Source organism: Macrosteles quadrilineatus, unplaced genomic scaffold (assembly GCF_028750875.1).
Source record: "Macrosteles quadrilineatus isolate MER2022 unplaced genomic scaffold, UCM_ALF_1.0 Scaffold_1__1_contigs__length_201487025, whole genome shotgun sequence".
NCBI lineage: Eukaryota > Metazoa > Arthropoda > Insecta > Hemiptera > Cicadellidae > Macrosteles > Macrosteles quadrilineatus.
In genome coordinates, this window is record NW_026542594.1 from 79,593,949 (window position 1) to 79,610,854 (window position 16,906).

A 16,906-nucleotide genomic window follows, 5' to 3' on the forward strand; every position below is an offset into this window, starting at 1 on the left:
TTTTAAAAATTAAAAATTTTTTTTATAATTAAAAAAATATTTTATAACTAAGAAGTTAATTTTATAATTAAAAAAAAATTATTTAAATTTTTTCAACTTAGCGGTTCTAGCGGCGAACGCTGACACTACAAGATATGTTAGCCTTAGTCCCTCCCGTGTGCCCCACCACAGTACCATAGATAAAACATACTCAGGCAGGAGTCAGGACTAAAAGAGTCAGATTTTGATTTTTAAAGGTTTAGGTTAGGTAGGTTAGGTTTGGTTTAGGTAGGTAGGTAGGTACGAAGATACGTGAACGTGTTGCTGGTACGTTGACAAAAGCTCTAATACTAATATTGACCAGAAAGTGCTTTGGACCCTAGAGGCCTAGTTAATAAATCCGAAGAAAACAATGGATGATGGGGATAAACAACCAAATAAAAGGAAATCAGAAGATAAGACATTACAATTCCATGAAATGGAGTTAGATGATCGAATATTAAAGGTAGGTTAGGGTCTAATCTAAACGATTGCTTTATTACTTTAAACATTAATCCAAAAAGGGATATAGGCCTTATCCGTCTTATAACTATAAAACTTACACCGTGTTGATTAATTTACCTGTAACTTAAATAGTTGTAAGTTGTAGACAATTCTTTTATAAACTTACTTCTGCATTTTATTGTTGCAAATTGGCAATAACTTATGAGTGCTTAGCTCAACAAATAGTACAACACAAAATTCATTTTCATATAAACTGTAGTTCTAAATGTTAGTAACTTAGCGCCCAAGTTTGCTGCTTTGTCTTGGATTTTTCACTTGACATGTTAAAAGATTGGGAACCACAAGTTGACAAAAGCCACAATGGGTAGGCCTATGTGTAACCCTTAGCCACCACTAAGGCACGGCCTCCTTTTGCGATTTATAGTCGCATGATTATCTAAAATTAGTTGTACGATTATTTAGTCATAAATATAAAAACCATTGTTTCCGATTAAGTAGAGTAAATCCACAGTAGACTAACAAAATGTCTACAACAAAAATGCTGCAAATGATCCTATTTTTGCTGCGACACGACTATCAGCCTTCTGAAATGCCTCACACCGTCAGTTATGGACATGCCTCCACCGCTGATAGTTATGTCGCAGTTCTGACCCTCTGCCGTTCAATCCGTGCCTAAAAAATGTCTGGCAACGAGTCAAATGTAGGCTAACTTACATCATGGCATCATTGCCACAGTGATTGATTGCCAAAAGTTCATCAAAAGTGCATTTACTCATGTGGTAGTACTGGAAAAACTTCACAGGGTTTTCACACAGGTCTTCAAATACCTAGGCCTAGCTTGTAAAATTTCCCTTTTAACAACCTCTGGTTAACTTTGTTATTGGATGTACCCAATAACGATGCTTACGGCGTTTTTTATCGCTCTGAGCACTAAGGCAATCACTCACACAACATGTCTCTTTGTCAGCCATTGGTTAGGCCTAGCCTATAGCCTATGGAGAACAGTTGGGTTCACCTCTCAGTGTTTCTAAAACGACTAAAAATCGCAGGGGGAGGCCGTGCCTTGGTTAAATGACATTGCTGACTAAGAGAAAGAAAAATACCCCTACCACAGCAAACCTGCAGACTAAACAAGTTTCCATTGCCTAATTGGATTTTAACATAGCCTTAATCTATTTAAATAATATTATGTTTAACGAGTAGGCATATTAATTTTGAGTCCAATAAAATAATATAATGGCAATTTACCTAGTTCAAGTTCAAAAGTCAATGGAAATTCTTGGAATGTAATTTAACAAGGTAGGCCTAGGTAAAGTTCAGTTGGATCTTACCCTAAGTTATAGTTATCTTCCCCACAAATAAATATATTTCTTGATGCTTGGGTGATAACAAGTAATTGTGGCAAGCATTGCCGTCAACCGGGGTTAGATTGACCCCTTTTTTGATGTTTTTGTTGATTAATTTTTGTTTATATTGATTAATATTCACAATATATTTTTTAAATGATATACAGGTACTGTGTGAATACCTACCAGTAATTATTTTGTTTTTTATTGTCATATGTTAGTCATAAAAAAAATTATAAAAGGGGCCAATGTTACCCCGTGTCTTGGGGTGACATTGACCCCCTACATTTATTATACTAAAATTATACATAATAAAGCACTGGGATCAATGTTACTAGTGTACAATGAAACTTTGACCCCTGTAAAAGGGGTCAATGTTACTTAAGAACAATAGAGTGGTAACAACATCAAGGAGTGAACATAAACATTTTTTTTATGAACTCACCTAGGCTATAATGATGGAATAAATCAAATTAGCAATTTTTTTTATCACATGATTAGGATGTAACACCAAGGTAAAACATCAAAACTACAAGTTATTAGTGACTAAAATCATTAAATTTCCTTTACTGAAACCCTTCCAAAAAAGTTATAGAAAATTTTGCTCCCATTAGATTCCAGAGTTCCCGGCAACTTACCAATCAGATCTACAGATGGGGCAGAATAGAAAACACATAATTTTCTTTTGGATGTAAATTTGTCCCCATAGTTAGTGTCAACAGAATTAAGTCACATTACTTCAACAAACTGTTAATTTTTTTAACTTAACAGGCAAAGACCTGGTTAAAGTGTTGTTTTCCTCGCTTTCCACAGATTGCTTTTACCTCAACTTCATAGATAAAAATAAAACAATTATAAATCATCATTTTTAGTAGGTCTATTACATTATATACATAAATCAATTAAATTAAATATACCAGAATTAATAAAAATGATGTGTAGGCTAATTACTAATTAGTAACTTGGAATTATAACGAGGGGTCAAAGTTATCCGAAGGCAAAAAAAATAAGGGGTCAATGTTACAAGGCCTTAAAAAATAATTATTAATTTATTAAATTTTCTTTATTTGCTTGTAATAAGTGCTCAAATATTCCTAAAAACATATATATTTTACCATATAAAATCCTGACAGTGCCAGAACCAACAGTTTTTGCTGGGCTGAAAAAGTTTTTTGTTATGAAATTATACAGCTGTATTGTAGATGATTGTATTATAATTTTTTTGTATTGTTATAAAACTAATTTCTGCTAAATATTATTTGTATTCAAATTGCTACCAAACTACTGAAATTTATCATATTTTTTATTTTCAATTTATTTATAACCTACTATTTAAAAAAGAATATAATAAAAATAATTGACCCCGGGGTCAATGTTACCCCTGGGGGGTCAGAATTACCCCGCTTGACGGTGGTCTTAAAATACAGCACACAGTTGCAGCAATACTTTTTTTGAACCAGAATTTTTACAGAAATGGGTGTCATACCATATTGTTCAGAATTTAAAGCTATGGTTCCACAGACTGCGGAATCTCCGCCATGCGGTGTGATTTTTTCCGCTGCGGAATTACAACTACACTGGTTCAATGGAGTTTCCTTGTGAGCGGTTCCACTGACGTGAGTTTCCGCATCCCGAATTTTCGGTTCCGCATGGCGGACAAATCATACTGGTCTGAGAGCAGTGGTAGAGCGGATTCCGCCAGCGGAGAAGAGCCATAGATTATTGTGACCGTGCAGTTTCATTATGTCTTGTGCTATTACGTTAAATAAATAACAAAAATACTAATAATGTTGGTACATACCTTAATGTTACCGCTAGTTTAATCTCGGCATTCAAAGGTTGTTTGTCTCGATTAGTAGCGTTGGTGGGTAAGTCATCTTTGATGAGATGAACCAAAAAGAAAAATTTGTCTTTTGACACACGGAAGTACCGCTTAACCCTAGCGCCGGCAAACGCCGGATATACGGCGCCAATGCAGGTGTTATGGTATATATAATATATATTATACATGGGCTATATATATATTTTTTTTAGTTTTGTTCACTTTTTAGGGCTATTATTATTATTATTATTATATATTATTATATATTATATAAGGTGTACCCTACGGTTTTGTACATGACCTGGGTTGGATGATTATTTGGTACTAGCGTGGGGGTACGATCAACATATGAATGAATGAATGAATGAATGAATGAAATAATATTTTATTTCCCATAAACTATATGCATATAAGTACATTGTATTTTTTTTTTCTTAAATATAATACAGCAAACATTGATAACTAGATAACAAAACAAAGATTATATTCTGTAGAAATAAAGCGGAAAAAGTGCAAAAAAAAACCTTCTATAACAAAGGAAAAAGTCTATATAGGCAGGGCCTGTGCGTAGACTCATAACATAACAATAGGGCTATCAAACAAAATACACAAAATAAGCTTTATAAACTATATATTTTTGGAATCAGCCTAAAATTTACTACAACTTTACAATTTACCTTATGATGATAAGTCTTACCTGCACTTAGCTACACGACGGAATATAAAAACATTTTATAAAAAAATTAATAATGCCTACAATTCGGAAAAACTAAAAAAAAATTTTTTTGTGGTAACCATGTAAATCCCCTATATTATTGTTCTTTGTCTTATTCTTAACAAAATGATATATAATGATCCATAGTTATGTTGCTATTTCTAATTTTTATGATGGTTTAAAAATGATATTACATAATCAATAATATCCCTATGCCAGTACAGCGTCACACTAGTACCAGCTCTAGGGTTAAACATTGTTTCATTGTCTACCAAATGTTTACAAACGAGTATGTTGTAAGCTCCTTCACTGTTCCGAATCTTAAATATACCGTATATCACTTCAATCACTATGACTTGACACCAATAAAGATAAAAGATCGACAACATCATCATCAATATCATCATACAGCATCAAAGCCACGAGGGCTTTTGTTACGTACTTATTGAATTAAATAATTATAACACATAATTGTAAGAACTAAAAATAAAGTCTTGTTTTTATTCATTTCTCAATCTTAGAATTGTAAATATTAGGCTACATCAGCTGTAAATAGAAATAAAATTAATTAATGAGTCCAGACTAACAGATATCTGGTTTGCAACAATTATTGTAAAACAGTCACACCGTGTGCGCTGGGCCATAATCTAAAAATGTATCAAAGATCATTTATTAAAAAAAACTATGTCAATGATAATAGAAATAAAAAAAAAAATTCTAAAAGCGTTGCTGTATCAACTCAGGCTCTGCTTTCGATTTTTAAAGTGTCTTAAGTGTTATGAAAATAATGTTATTGATATATATTTTCATGGAAACAGTAAGAAAATTACAATGTATAGATGTTTTGTACGAATTTGGATGCTACTTTAAATAAATTTGAACTGCTTAAGATGTGTTAGATTAACTTAACATAACTTGCACATCACATTGTTTTTTTTATATGTATATCTAGGTAAATTTAGTTATTGTGTTTTGCTAAACCTATACTTAAATTAAACTAAAGAATATCATCAATAACTAAATTGTACATCGTTGATTTTTGTGTTCTTAAATCTGTTGTATATGTGCAACTATATTTAATTATCAAATGGTAATACAAAATACTCTTATTTTATCTTTAAATAGCTTTCAGTTCACATTTACTTTATTTGATAAATTAATTATTTGTGTTTTGCCACACCACTGATTAAATTAAACCAAGAAAAATATCATAAAACTAAGCAGTACACAGTGTTCTTTTGTTTCTAAAATCAATGAAATATCTGTTAACTTACTATGTTAACTTAATGGTAAGTGTGAAAATGTTAAGGCAATGGACGATGGAACTGATTAAAAGAACTGGTTTGTATATTAAGTTGTTTGTTGATATTTTTGTAGAGTAGAATCAGAGATGCAATGAAATATATACTGTATTTGCTATGACATTGTTTAGTCCTTGATGCTTTGATAATCATATTAGTTTAGTCTGCTGTCTTTAATGCTAAATTATTTGTTTAAAAATTTTTATAGTATAGATATAGTTTCTTTAATATTTCAAAAGACTATTGATAAGGCACAACAACATTTCTAAAGTTTATAACAACTGACTTAGTTTTGCTAATGATTTATTGTGAGTGAAGAAACTGAAGATGGATTGATTTAGTCAGTTTTTCTTATATCAGCCTACACAAGATTTAATATTAATCAAAACCAAAATGGCTGACGTTTCATTTAAGGCCATAAAAGTTGAATTTTGTTTCTAAAAGCGTTGGCGGATGTGTAACTATTATATGCAAATGCAAATGCAACAGATGTAAAGATTAAATAAAATGTTTCTATTTTGTGTCCTCTTCCTGTTGCAAAGCACGGGTACAACAGCTAGTAATAATATATAACAGTTCTCCCCCACTTGACTTCAACGAATTCATCATTCACTTGCAACAACTACATTTCTTAGAATTCCTTATTCTTGAAGATCGTCTTAACTGCAATGGTGGTTGGTTATGAACAGGTGGTTCTACAATATTTTCAATACATGCTGAAGGTTATTCAATGTTTTGTTGGTTAGTACCTACAGGTGGCTCTGACATTGTGTAATCCATGTTTGATCCAGATGTGGTTATCTCTGAGGCCAATATGCCACCTCAACATGGTTGTTCATTGGAGGCTGAAGTAAGATTTGAGGAGAAAAGGAACTTGATGGTGGAGGATCCCCTAAAGGTGTGTTCCATGGCAAGACATTTGGAGAGCTACAAACATTTGTTTGACTTGGTATGATTTGGGTTGCTTCTTGGTATCTATGAAAATATCTTGGTTGTTTTTGATAACCCACTAGCTTCAACCTGTGTTTTTCTGAGCTGGTTAATATGTCTCTTTATTTTGTTTTGATTGTCTAATAAGATGATATAATGACGTTTTCCCAAACGTTGTAAAACTGTACTGAATTTCCACTGTGTAGATCCTACATAGTTTCTGGCTTGAACTCCTCCTGGATTTAGTAATCTTATTTTGGCAGAATGATCATCAGGTATTTTTCTCGTTATATTTCCCATAGGACGTATGAGATGTAACCTAGTACGTATAGTCCTGTAAATAGTTCTGCAGGCGTTTTACCATTGTTAAGAGGGCTTGATCGGTACTTAAATAAGAAAAGATTCAGCTTTTCCATCAGACTTACTGTATCTTCAGTCATTGCTTTGAGTTTTTGTTTCAAGTTTTGTACTGATCGCTTAGCCAGACTGTTTGTTGCAGGATGGTTTGGTGCACAGAAACGTTGTATTATCCCCTTTTCCTGACAGAATTTAGTGAACTCATCAGACTTGAATATAGAAGAAGCATTGTCAGAAACAATGGTGTAAGGAAGTCCATATCGAGAAAATAGGTCATCCAGTGCATGTATTGTTGTTATTGAGGTAGGGGACTTTGAAGACATTTTTACTTCCGGCCACTTTGATTTGGCATCTACAACCACAAAGAAATAGTGATTTTTGAAAGGGCCGGCATAATCTATGTGAATCCTTTGCCAGTTTTCTTGAGGTTCTTCCCAAATGTGAGGAGGGGCTTTGACTGGATTGATTTTTACTTCAGCACAGCTTTTACATGATTTTACCATGCTTTCGATTGCAGCATCTATGCCAGGCCAATAACATAATGATTTAGCAATGCTCTTCATTTTCACTATTCCAATGTGAGATGAATGTAATTCTTTTAGTGCGGCTGGTTGAAGTGTTTTAGGGATGTAAACCTTTGACCCTCGCATAATAATACCGAAAAAATATGTTTATTTGTAAAACCTTGTTGTTATCCTCATGTAAGAAATGCAAAAACTGCAAAAGAGGCTTGGGACAATCTTAAAAATGCATTTGAGGATAAGGGATTAGTTAGACGACTAAGTTTGTTGAGAGTTTTATTCAATACTAAACTTTCTGAATTTGGTTCAATGGACGCTTATGTTACCAAAATTATGTCTGTTTCACAACAAATAGCAGACATAAGTAAGCCCATTGAAGATGAATATCTTGCTGTAGTCATGTTGAATGGCTTGCCTAGTCATTATGAACCTATGGTTATGGCATTGGAAAACTCAGGAACCGAATTAACAGTTGAACTAGTCAAATCTAAATTACTTCAAGAAGATTTAAAATCTGTCAGTCCTGGTCATAACATTTTAAATAGAAATGCATTAGCTACAAAAGAGAACACTAAACGTTATGACGTGATATGTTATCGATGCCACAAACATGGTCATAAAGCATCAGATTGTTTTCAAAATTCTTCAAAATTCGGGAAGGTTACTAATCCGAACAAACGTGCTAATCAGATATCAAATAACAGTAATGAAAGCAGTGACTGGTGTGTTCTATCGGCATTAGCAGCCAAAACTAGTGCTGATTGCTGGTATCTTGATTCAGCTTGTACGAATCACATGGCAGGTCAGAGAGATTTACTTCAAAAATGCCAAAAGTATAGCAAAACTGGTATGGATGTTACTGTGGCCAACAATGAAAAACTAAAATGTAAATGGTCAAGGAGAAGCAACAGTCATGATAGATTCTGTTGAGAGAAAAGTTACTGATGTTGTCCATGTACCTAATTTAAGTTTAAATTTGCTTTCTGTTAGTCAAATGGTAAATAAAGGTTTAACAATGGTTTTTTCTGAAGACGGGTGTGATGTATACAAACAGGAGGACTGTAATGTATCGGGTCAGCCTGTAGCTCATGCCACAAATGTGGATGGTCTTTACAAGTTGGACATTGATCATGATAACCAAATGTCAAGCAACTTTGCAGGAAATAGTAAAGGCACAGAAGATCTATGGCACCGTCGTCTTGCTCATTTAAGTCGGAAATCCATGAAGTTATTGAAGGACAAAATGTCAACTGGTATGTCATATTCTAGTCAAGGTTCACTCTGTATTTCTTGCATACAAGGTAAGCAAACTACAACTGCTTATTCTAAAAGAAGAAGGGAACTCGCGCTGCAGAAATTTTAGGATTAGTGCATTCCGACTTATGCGGCCCAGTGAATGTTACTTCGCATGGAGGAGCTCAATATTTACAAGGGGTCTGCGGTGCACCGAAAAAGTCGGTCCGGTACGGTACAAGCTTAATTACCGTCATCGGTTCGGTACAGCATTTTACGCGGTACAAATTCGGTTCGGTACAGCCTATTATAATAATAAATTACTTATCATAGTCAACGGTGGTTGGTTCTGAGCACATAAAATTCTTATCAGATGTTTTTTTACGATCTTCATAATTTATTACTGGGGTGATGATGCAATAAAAAACCCATTAGCAGTCCCAAATCCATTAACATTTTATCACGACAATAATTGTTGTATTCAAGTACTTCCAAGAACTGTTGATTTTTATCACTTTTATTCCTTTACGACTTTCCCCAATTCTATTTTATCATAAAAATAATAGTTTTATGATGACTGTAAATGTTATCTCTAACTCAGTCAGTATTTTCGTGAATATTCAATTTGCCGCTGGCCATTGAATACTGCCATAAAACTGTTTATAGCTTCATATTAAAGTCTTGCTAATCTACAATCTTATTTTATAAGTTAAGATATTTGTTATGGATAATTTATCTTTCTATTGATGAAACCACAAGCGTAGTAGTTGTTGTTTGCATATTTTTTTCCGTTATGCAAGCCTACTCTGTCTTAAATTATGTCATTGCATGTTATGTATCTTGTCTTATATTGTTGGATGTGGCTGTTAAGGTTGAAATGTTTTTTGTTTCTTAGATTTTTTTATTGTGTTGAAGGTATTTTATGCAATCTAAATCTTATGAACTAGAATTATGATAGTGATTTTGCTACCCTCATTGTAACCTACTCAATTTATATAGGCCATCCTAAATAATTAGGTCTAGGCCTGGGTCTTTTGACTCTTTGGAAGATCCTTAAAATATACTAAGAAAATTGGATTGAGTCTGAGTTAATGAACTAATGGTTGATATGTGTGGATGTTAACTTTGTAAATGAAAAGACAATAATATTACTCTGTGGTAATCCAAATTTTAGTGAAAGAAAAAAACTTTGCAAAAGATGTATCCATCTTATAATTAGTTTTCAAGCTGATAAAAAGATGCTATTTGCCATTAGTTCATCATAACATCCTGTTTTTCATTGTCATCTATTGAATGTGAATAGCTGTCAACTACACTGTTTTTGTACTGAATGCTTTTATATTTTTTTAAAAGTTTAAAAACCAACTAGACATTGTATTGGTTGGAAATAATTTTTATCATGGCTATTCAAAGTATCTCAGAGTAAAAAAGGTAAAGCCTCTATCTTATTAACTGTAATTTTTCTTGACACAATCCTCGTAGGAGTAAAAGGTTTTAATAATGTGTGGTACAGTACTTGTTAGAAAACCATGAATGTAGGATACTATCCATTTTCATAGTAATGTCAATGTATTAAAATGAAAAATAATGGTTCAAATACAGATCTGAGAAGAAAACCGCAAAAATACGGGTAGCCGCGTACCGTACCGATTTTGTACCGAGAACCGAGGTACAAAATATTGTACCGTACCGAACCGTACCGACCTTAAATTTTCTGTACCGCAGACCCCTAATATTTACTAACTCTCACTGATGATTTTTCAAGAGAGACATTCGGCTACTTTTTGAAGCAAATAGAATGAAGTTGTTTCCAAAATTAAAGAATGGAAATTGCTTGTAGAAAATGAGACTGGGAAAAGATTGAAGAAACTCCGTACTGATAATGGAGGTGAATTTGTGAACAAAGAGCTAGAAGATTTTCTTAAAGCTTCTGGTCTGGAGTACAACATCAAACAACTGCTCCATACTCACCATCTCAAAATGGCGTTGCTGAGAGGGCAAATCGTACAATTTTTGAGAAGACTCGTTCTCTGCTGCATGATTCTGGGTTAGACAAAAAGTATTGGGCTGAAGCAACTAATATTGTAATTTATTTGAAGAATCGGTCTCCTACTAAAGCTGTTTTTGGGAGAACACCGGAAGAGGTGTGGACCAACAAGAAGGTTGGTCTTAGGCATTTGCGAGTTTTTGGTTGCAAAGCTTTTGCTCACGTGCCAAGTGGACAAAGAAAGAAGCTCGATCCCAAAAGTCGTGAGTTGATTTTTGTTGGTTATTGCCAAAACTTTAAAGCCTACAGACTTGTTGATCCAAGATATCCCTCTAAGATAATCATATCCAGAGATGTTGTGTTCTTAGAGGAAAAACCAGTTGAAGGGGGAGAAGTGAGAGATAACAAATCATATAAGATTTTAGATCTAATCAAATGATGACTCAGAGAGTAGAGCCATAACTGAGAATGATGTTAATGATGTCATAGCTGAGAATGTATTAAATATGGAAGAGGAGATGTATACAACAGATTGATCATGAAGCAGAACCAGAGGTGAGAAGGTATCCACAAAGAACACGGAAACCAAAGGACATTGGACCATTTCAAGCGTATAATGTGGTAACAGACAGCGGAAAGAAGCCCTATATATTCAACAGCCTGAAAACTTTGTTGTGTGAAGAAAACAAGACAAAAGGTGTTCCTGGCCCAATGCATCAAGAGTTAGTACAATTAATTGGACTGGATCAAGTTGATAAACATTAAGGGGTGGTGTTAGAGAAGTAATATTTCTCATCTTGTCTTTACATCATCACCTGATCAAATATTAATTATCTTGTTTACCTTTTGTATGTTATGGTTTGGTTTGATGTAATTGTTAAAAAGATGTATTAATAATTTGTTCAGTATAAACACGTTTTCCATTATATTTCTGGGCTATTTATTACATTAACTATTACGTGTCTCGTGTGTTATAACGATTCACAGTTATGAAGAGGATTATGTGTTTTGACTATGGTATCTGCTTGAAAATGAACCTTTAGATTCGAAACCTGGGTCGCTGACCAAAAATCCAGGATCACTGACAAGTACCAGGGGCGGATCCAGGAATTTAATTTCGGGGGGGGGGGGGGGGGGCACCACCAAGCCCATTGCCGTGAAACGCCGGGGGGTCAGGGGGGTATGGAACTTTTACTTAGAAAATTTTATTTTCTGGTGTTCAAAAACACAATTTTCAGCCATATTTTTAATATAAATCTTCCATATAGAAGCTCTATTTCTTATTTATTTCTTCATATTTTGGCAACATCATTAGTGTTTAACATACGCCTGAAAGGTTTGATTTTAGAGAAACCAGTATTTAAAAATAATTTATTGTTACTTTAATAAGAAATGATGACATTTTAAAAATGTAGGAATTGGATGCAATAAATTAATATCGGTGCAGGCATATATCCTGTACATATGTGTTGTATTGTATTTAACTCACAATAAACGCAAGTATATTAATTTGAAGTAAAACAACTGAAGTTGACATCACTTAACTACAAAATGTTTAGTTTAAAGCAAAAGATAACTTTCTTTTATGTTTTTTAGCAAACAGAGTTAAAACCTCATCTGCTGAGATTTTTGAGGATATATTGGTTTATGTGCAAATTGGCAAGTCCATTTAGTCTTTCCTCTGTAATTGTCGTCCTTAGATAAGTTTTCAGTCTCCGGAGAGCTGAAAATGACCTCTCAGCCGTTGAAGTGGTGACGGGAATTGTGCATATGATTTAAAACAAAACACGTATATTCGGCAGCGATGTTGTGTACCTCATAGCATGAGCTGGACACTTGGGGAAATCCTGAGATCTTGAAGCCCACATGTGTTTCCATGTGCTTAGTTCTCCTTTCAGTGCATCGTAGCATGGCAGATCGTTTTCATACAGTCTAGCTCCCTCCAATACCAAATCTTGAAAACCTTCTTGAAACCTTCCTTCAGCAGGTAGGAGCATTTGAAGTTTGCCAATTTGTGACAATTCTGTTTTAGGAAATCGGCTATTGAGTTCACTGATAAGAAAATAAAAAAAAGGACGTAAATAGGAAGTGCTGAAATATTCTTCTGGTGTACCACAGTCAATATTTGATCTGTGTCTTTGAGAATCAATGATTCTAGGCTTTTTTATATCTGATCCCATTTTAGTAGCCAGTTGTTGAGCTTTTTCATAAAGTATTTTGAAATTCTTGATACAGTCGGTTCTTTGTTCATTGAGAGATTTAAGTGTTAGGTCTACTAGAGCCAATGCACTAAGTACATCCATATACTCAGCTTGGAGTTGCTTTGCTAGAGGAAGTGTAAGGTTCATGAAATGTTCCAAAACGACCAGACCTATGATGAACTCAGATGAAACAATAGTGTGTAGCAGAGAAAACGCTTTATTTCCAACTTCATCATTAGAATGTGCCATAGTCTCCAACACAATGTGTAATGTGGGCAAAGAACTGAGGAATGTCAACACGGCATCATGTCTCTCATCCACCTGGTTTCACACATCTTCTTCACTGCATTCTTTCCTTTTTTTAAATCTTCGCCCATCTCTGCTTCAAGTGAGTGTAGTCTCTTAGCGGAATCCGTAAAATAGTTTGATACAGACGACACAACTCCAACAGCATTTCTTATTTGTGGTATTGAACAGGCTTTACTTATCACCAAATTAAGCTTGTGACTAGCACAATGACAGTACACAGCTAGAGGCTGTATGGTCCCGATTCTTGCCTGTACGCCTGAAAATCTCCCACTCATATCAGAGCATCCATCGTAGGCTTGACCTCTGCAATCATTAATGTCAATCCCCAGGCTGCATAGCGTTTCAAGTATCTTCTTTGATATGCCTTCTCCTGTTAGGTATACTACATTGAGAAACATCAAGAAATCTTCTTTGATTTCAAACTTCACTTTATCTAAATACCTTATGCAACAGGACAACTGCTCTTTTGTTGACTTATCAGTTGTCTCATCAGCCATAATTGTGAAATATTTGGAAGATTTTACTTTTGAAACAATCTTATTTGTAATTACTTCACCACAACATCGGATTAAGTAATTTTGAATTGTTTTGCTGATGTATGATGAGTTTTTCCCACATGACTGGATGTGCAATTCAAGGTCATTATCACCTGTGTCGATTCTGAACCTTAAAAGAACCCTAAAGTTACCACCATTTCTTCAATCTTGTTCAGTTTCAGTTGAGTCATTTAGCAATTCACCGTCATCCCTATGGCCTCTCTCAGTGGTATATTTTGAATTCCACAAAACATAATCGTCTTAATTATAGGGATTAACTTTCTTTTATTTTCTTCTACTAACGCTTTTTGGGCTGTGTTCAGTTGCGTTACAACATCGTCATCTTTCCCGCTCAATATGTTGGATAAGTGTGTGGCAGCCTTCATATTATTAATGTGGTACTGTGCACGATCTTGTTTCTTAAAGATCTCCGTCGCCTTTTTGAAAGTTGTCAAGGGTTCGATTACCAAGTTACCAAGTTTCCCGTCACTTTTCCCACCTTCACCACGTCCAAAAAGAACACAAGCCTTGCAAAGTCCACCACCCAATTCATCACTATACACCAACCACGAATACTGATTAAGCCAACTTGTTTGAAACGATAGATTTTTATTCCCTTCCCGTTTTACAGGAAACTTGAATGCAGGCGGAGGCGTCCAATGGTTATAAAACCAATCATAACGTTCGTAATCAGTTAATGCAATTTTTTTCTCCAGTAAGAGACCAAAATCACGAGCTGGAATTCGCAATTCATTTTGACCCGATTGAGGTTCACTTAAAGATTTCACACTTTCTTCTTCTAGTGTGATTGAGGACGTCAGTGGCCTTGGAGGTTCTTTTTGGCTTGAAGATAGAGATTCTTCATCAGCATCTTTATTAACAGCCTAAAAACAAAATAAAAACATATCTTCAGAACAATTAGTCATCCAATGTTTTAATCCCACAAATTAAGATTTGAGTGAATAATATCAGAGGGATTAATTCTTTTCGTACTGCCTGGCAGCTTTTCTCAATTCTTCATTTTCATTCATTTTCTAACCTAACCTAATGTTTTATGGGATTTTTCGGTTATTAATTGTCGGATCATAATGAGAAATATACCGTTAAATTTGTTGTGAAATCTCGCACGATTTGAGTACCAACAACACGGATTTTGGACAAAAAAGTGTTTTTTTTGTTTTCAACTTTTCCGGGAAAATGGTGGAAAATGGTTTTTCTGCAAAAAAATACTACCATTTTTAAAATCAGCACTAAAAAACGAACAGATTAAAAAAAGTAATTTTTATTTTAGAGTGGTGACTCAAATATGACATAATTACCGGAATTTTTTTAAAATTTCATTATACCTATATTTGTCTAGATTCGTACTATAAAAGGATTTAAAAAATGTTTTACCTCTGAATAAAAATAAAAGTTAAGTGTAGGCCTGAATATGATATTGTGCATTTTGGGATAGGCCCACTGGCATATGAAACTAACTTAACCGCGAGTGAAGCCGCAAGTGAATTTTAGTCTAATCTACTAGGCCTATATGGGGCTAAGCTACCTAAAAATACAGGTAGGCTTACTAAGTTAATTATTGTACCTGCCAGCATAATGGTAGGCTAGGCCGATGGGCCTAACATCCATGAAAAAGGAGAATGAAATAGTGGGCTTAATAACTGGTTTAGCTATGAGAAAAAGAAAATACCTTAATTGCATGGTAAAACATAGGCCTACATTAATTTTGTTAAACTATATACAGTAGCCTACGCTATCATTGGCGAAATCCAATCTTTCTTCTGGGTTCTGGCCTTTGGGTATTCATGTACCGAATATCATATATGTAAAGTAAATTGTAAAACTGATATTTAAAACGAAAACTATAATACTAACTATAACAACATTTTGGAAAATAATTACCTTTGTCTTCTTCACAAAGAAAGAGTCTATTGCAACTTGCCGTTTCATTCTTACACAAACACATAAATAACCTCAAAATTACAGTACTGTACAAACTAGCATTACCACCTCAGACAAACACGAAAGCTTCGCCACCCACACTGCCTGACTGACTGAAGAGAAGAAGCTTAGCATAGCACTATAACTTTAGGAGCGACGGCCGGCGAAAACTAACATAATTTTCACAATTACTATTGATTATAGTTTACTCAATTTTGATTAGGCTCCCAAGCATTTTGTGTACTTTTATTCGAAACAAAGTTTAGTATTAAATGGGCAAATAAAATAGATATCGTAGTAAAACAACTGCATTATTTTGTTTTTTTGGTTTTCAACTAGTTTAATATTTTTTTTTATACACAGCTCTTGGGGGGGCACGTGCCCCCTGTGCCCCCCCTAAATCCGCCACTGACAAGTACTACAGGTATTTAACCTTTTTATTAGTAAATTATGTGATCCAGAGGCTAAACATGTTAAAGTTAGATTAATGTATCTTCAATCCTAAAATGTTATGTGAAGGGAAGGAAACAGGCCCACGACGTAGGAAGTGGTGAAGGAAGTAGTAAAGGCTGGCATGGCAGAGTGGGGGAACCGTTTTTAGCAGTTAGATTAATTAATCTGTAATACTTAAATGCTATGAGAAGGGAAGGAAACAGGTCCATGACGTAGGGAGTGGTGAAGGAAGTAGTAAATGCGAGCAGTGTGGAGTTTGGGAATGGATGTATGTATCTGGATTAATATATCTGCAATGCTAAGACTGCTTTCAGAGTAAACTAATGATTTTCCCCGAGCAAAGCTCGGTCCCCAGGTACTACAGTATATAAAAGGTGTATTGGAGTCGAGGGGTTGATTATATATCATTGATAGATCATTGGATATTGATTTATTACAAGATTTTCTTTGATATATCGCACCTAAATATCAATTTCACGATAATATCGACATCAAAATATCAATGCTAATTTATCGATATTTTCGATATATTGATATATTGTTGCCATCCCTGAACATTATTGTTATAGTTGAGCAGAGCGAAGCGAAGCTATTTGGGATCGGCTTCAATGCAAACTTTCTAACACTATCAATAACAGTTGAACATATTTTAGCCAAACTTACAACTTACTTATGGTTAAGGTTGTTTTGACAAATATTCAGAAGATTTAGAACAAAACAATTTCAATATTTGATAATGCCTATATAATTTAAAAGTACCGTAACTCAACG

The 16,906-nt window shown here is 34.3% G+C and overlaps 1 protein-coding gene across 1 annotated transcript in view; it reads left to right on the plus strand.

The window, feature by feature from the left end:
* The first annotated feature begins 202 nt into the window (after nt 1–202).
* LOC128983655 (probable ATP-dependent RNA helicase DDX56) overlaps nt 203–16,906 on the plus strand; it is a 139,225-nt gene continuing 122,521 nt past the window's right edge. Inside the window, exon 1 of the mRNA XM_054403029.1 lies at nt 203–484. Coding sequence (XP_054259004.1) covers nt 392–484 — 93 coding nt within the window. The 5' untranslated portion in view covers nt 203–391. The remainder of the gene's footprint in view (nt 485–16,906) is intronic.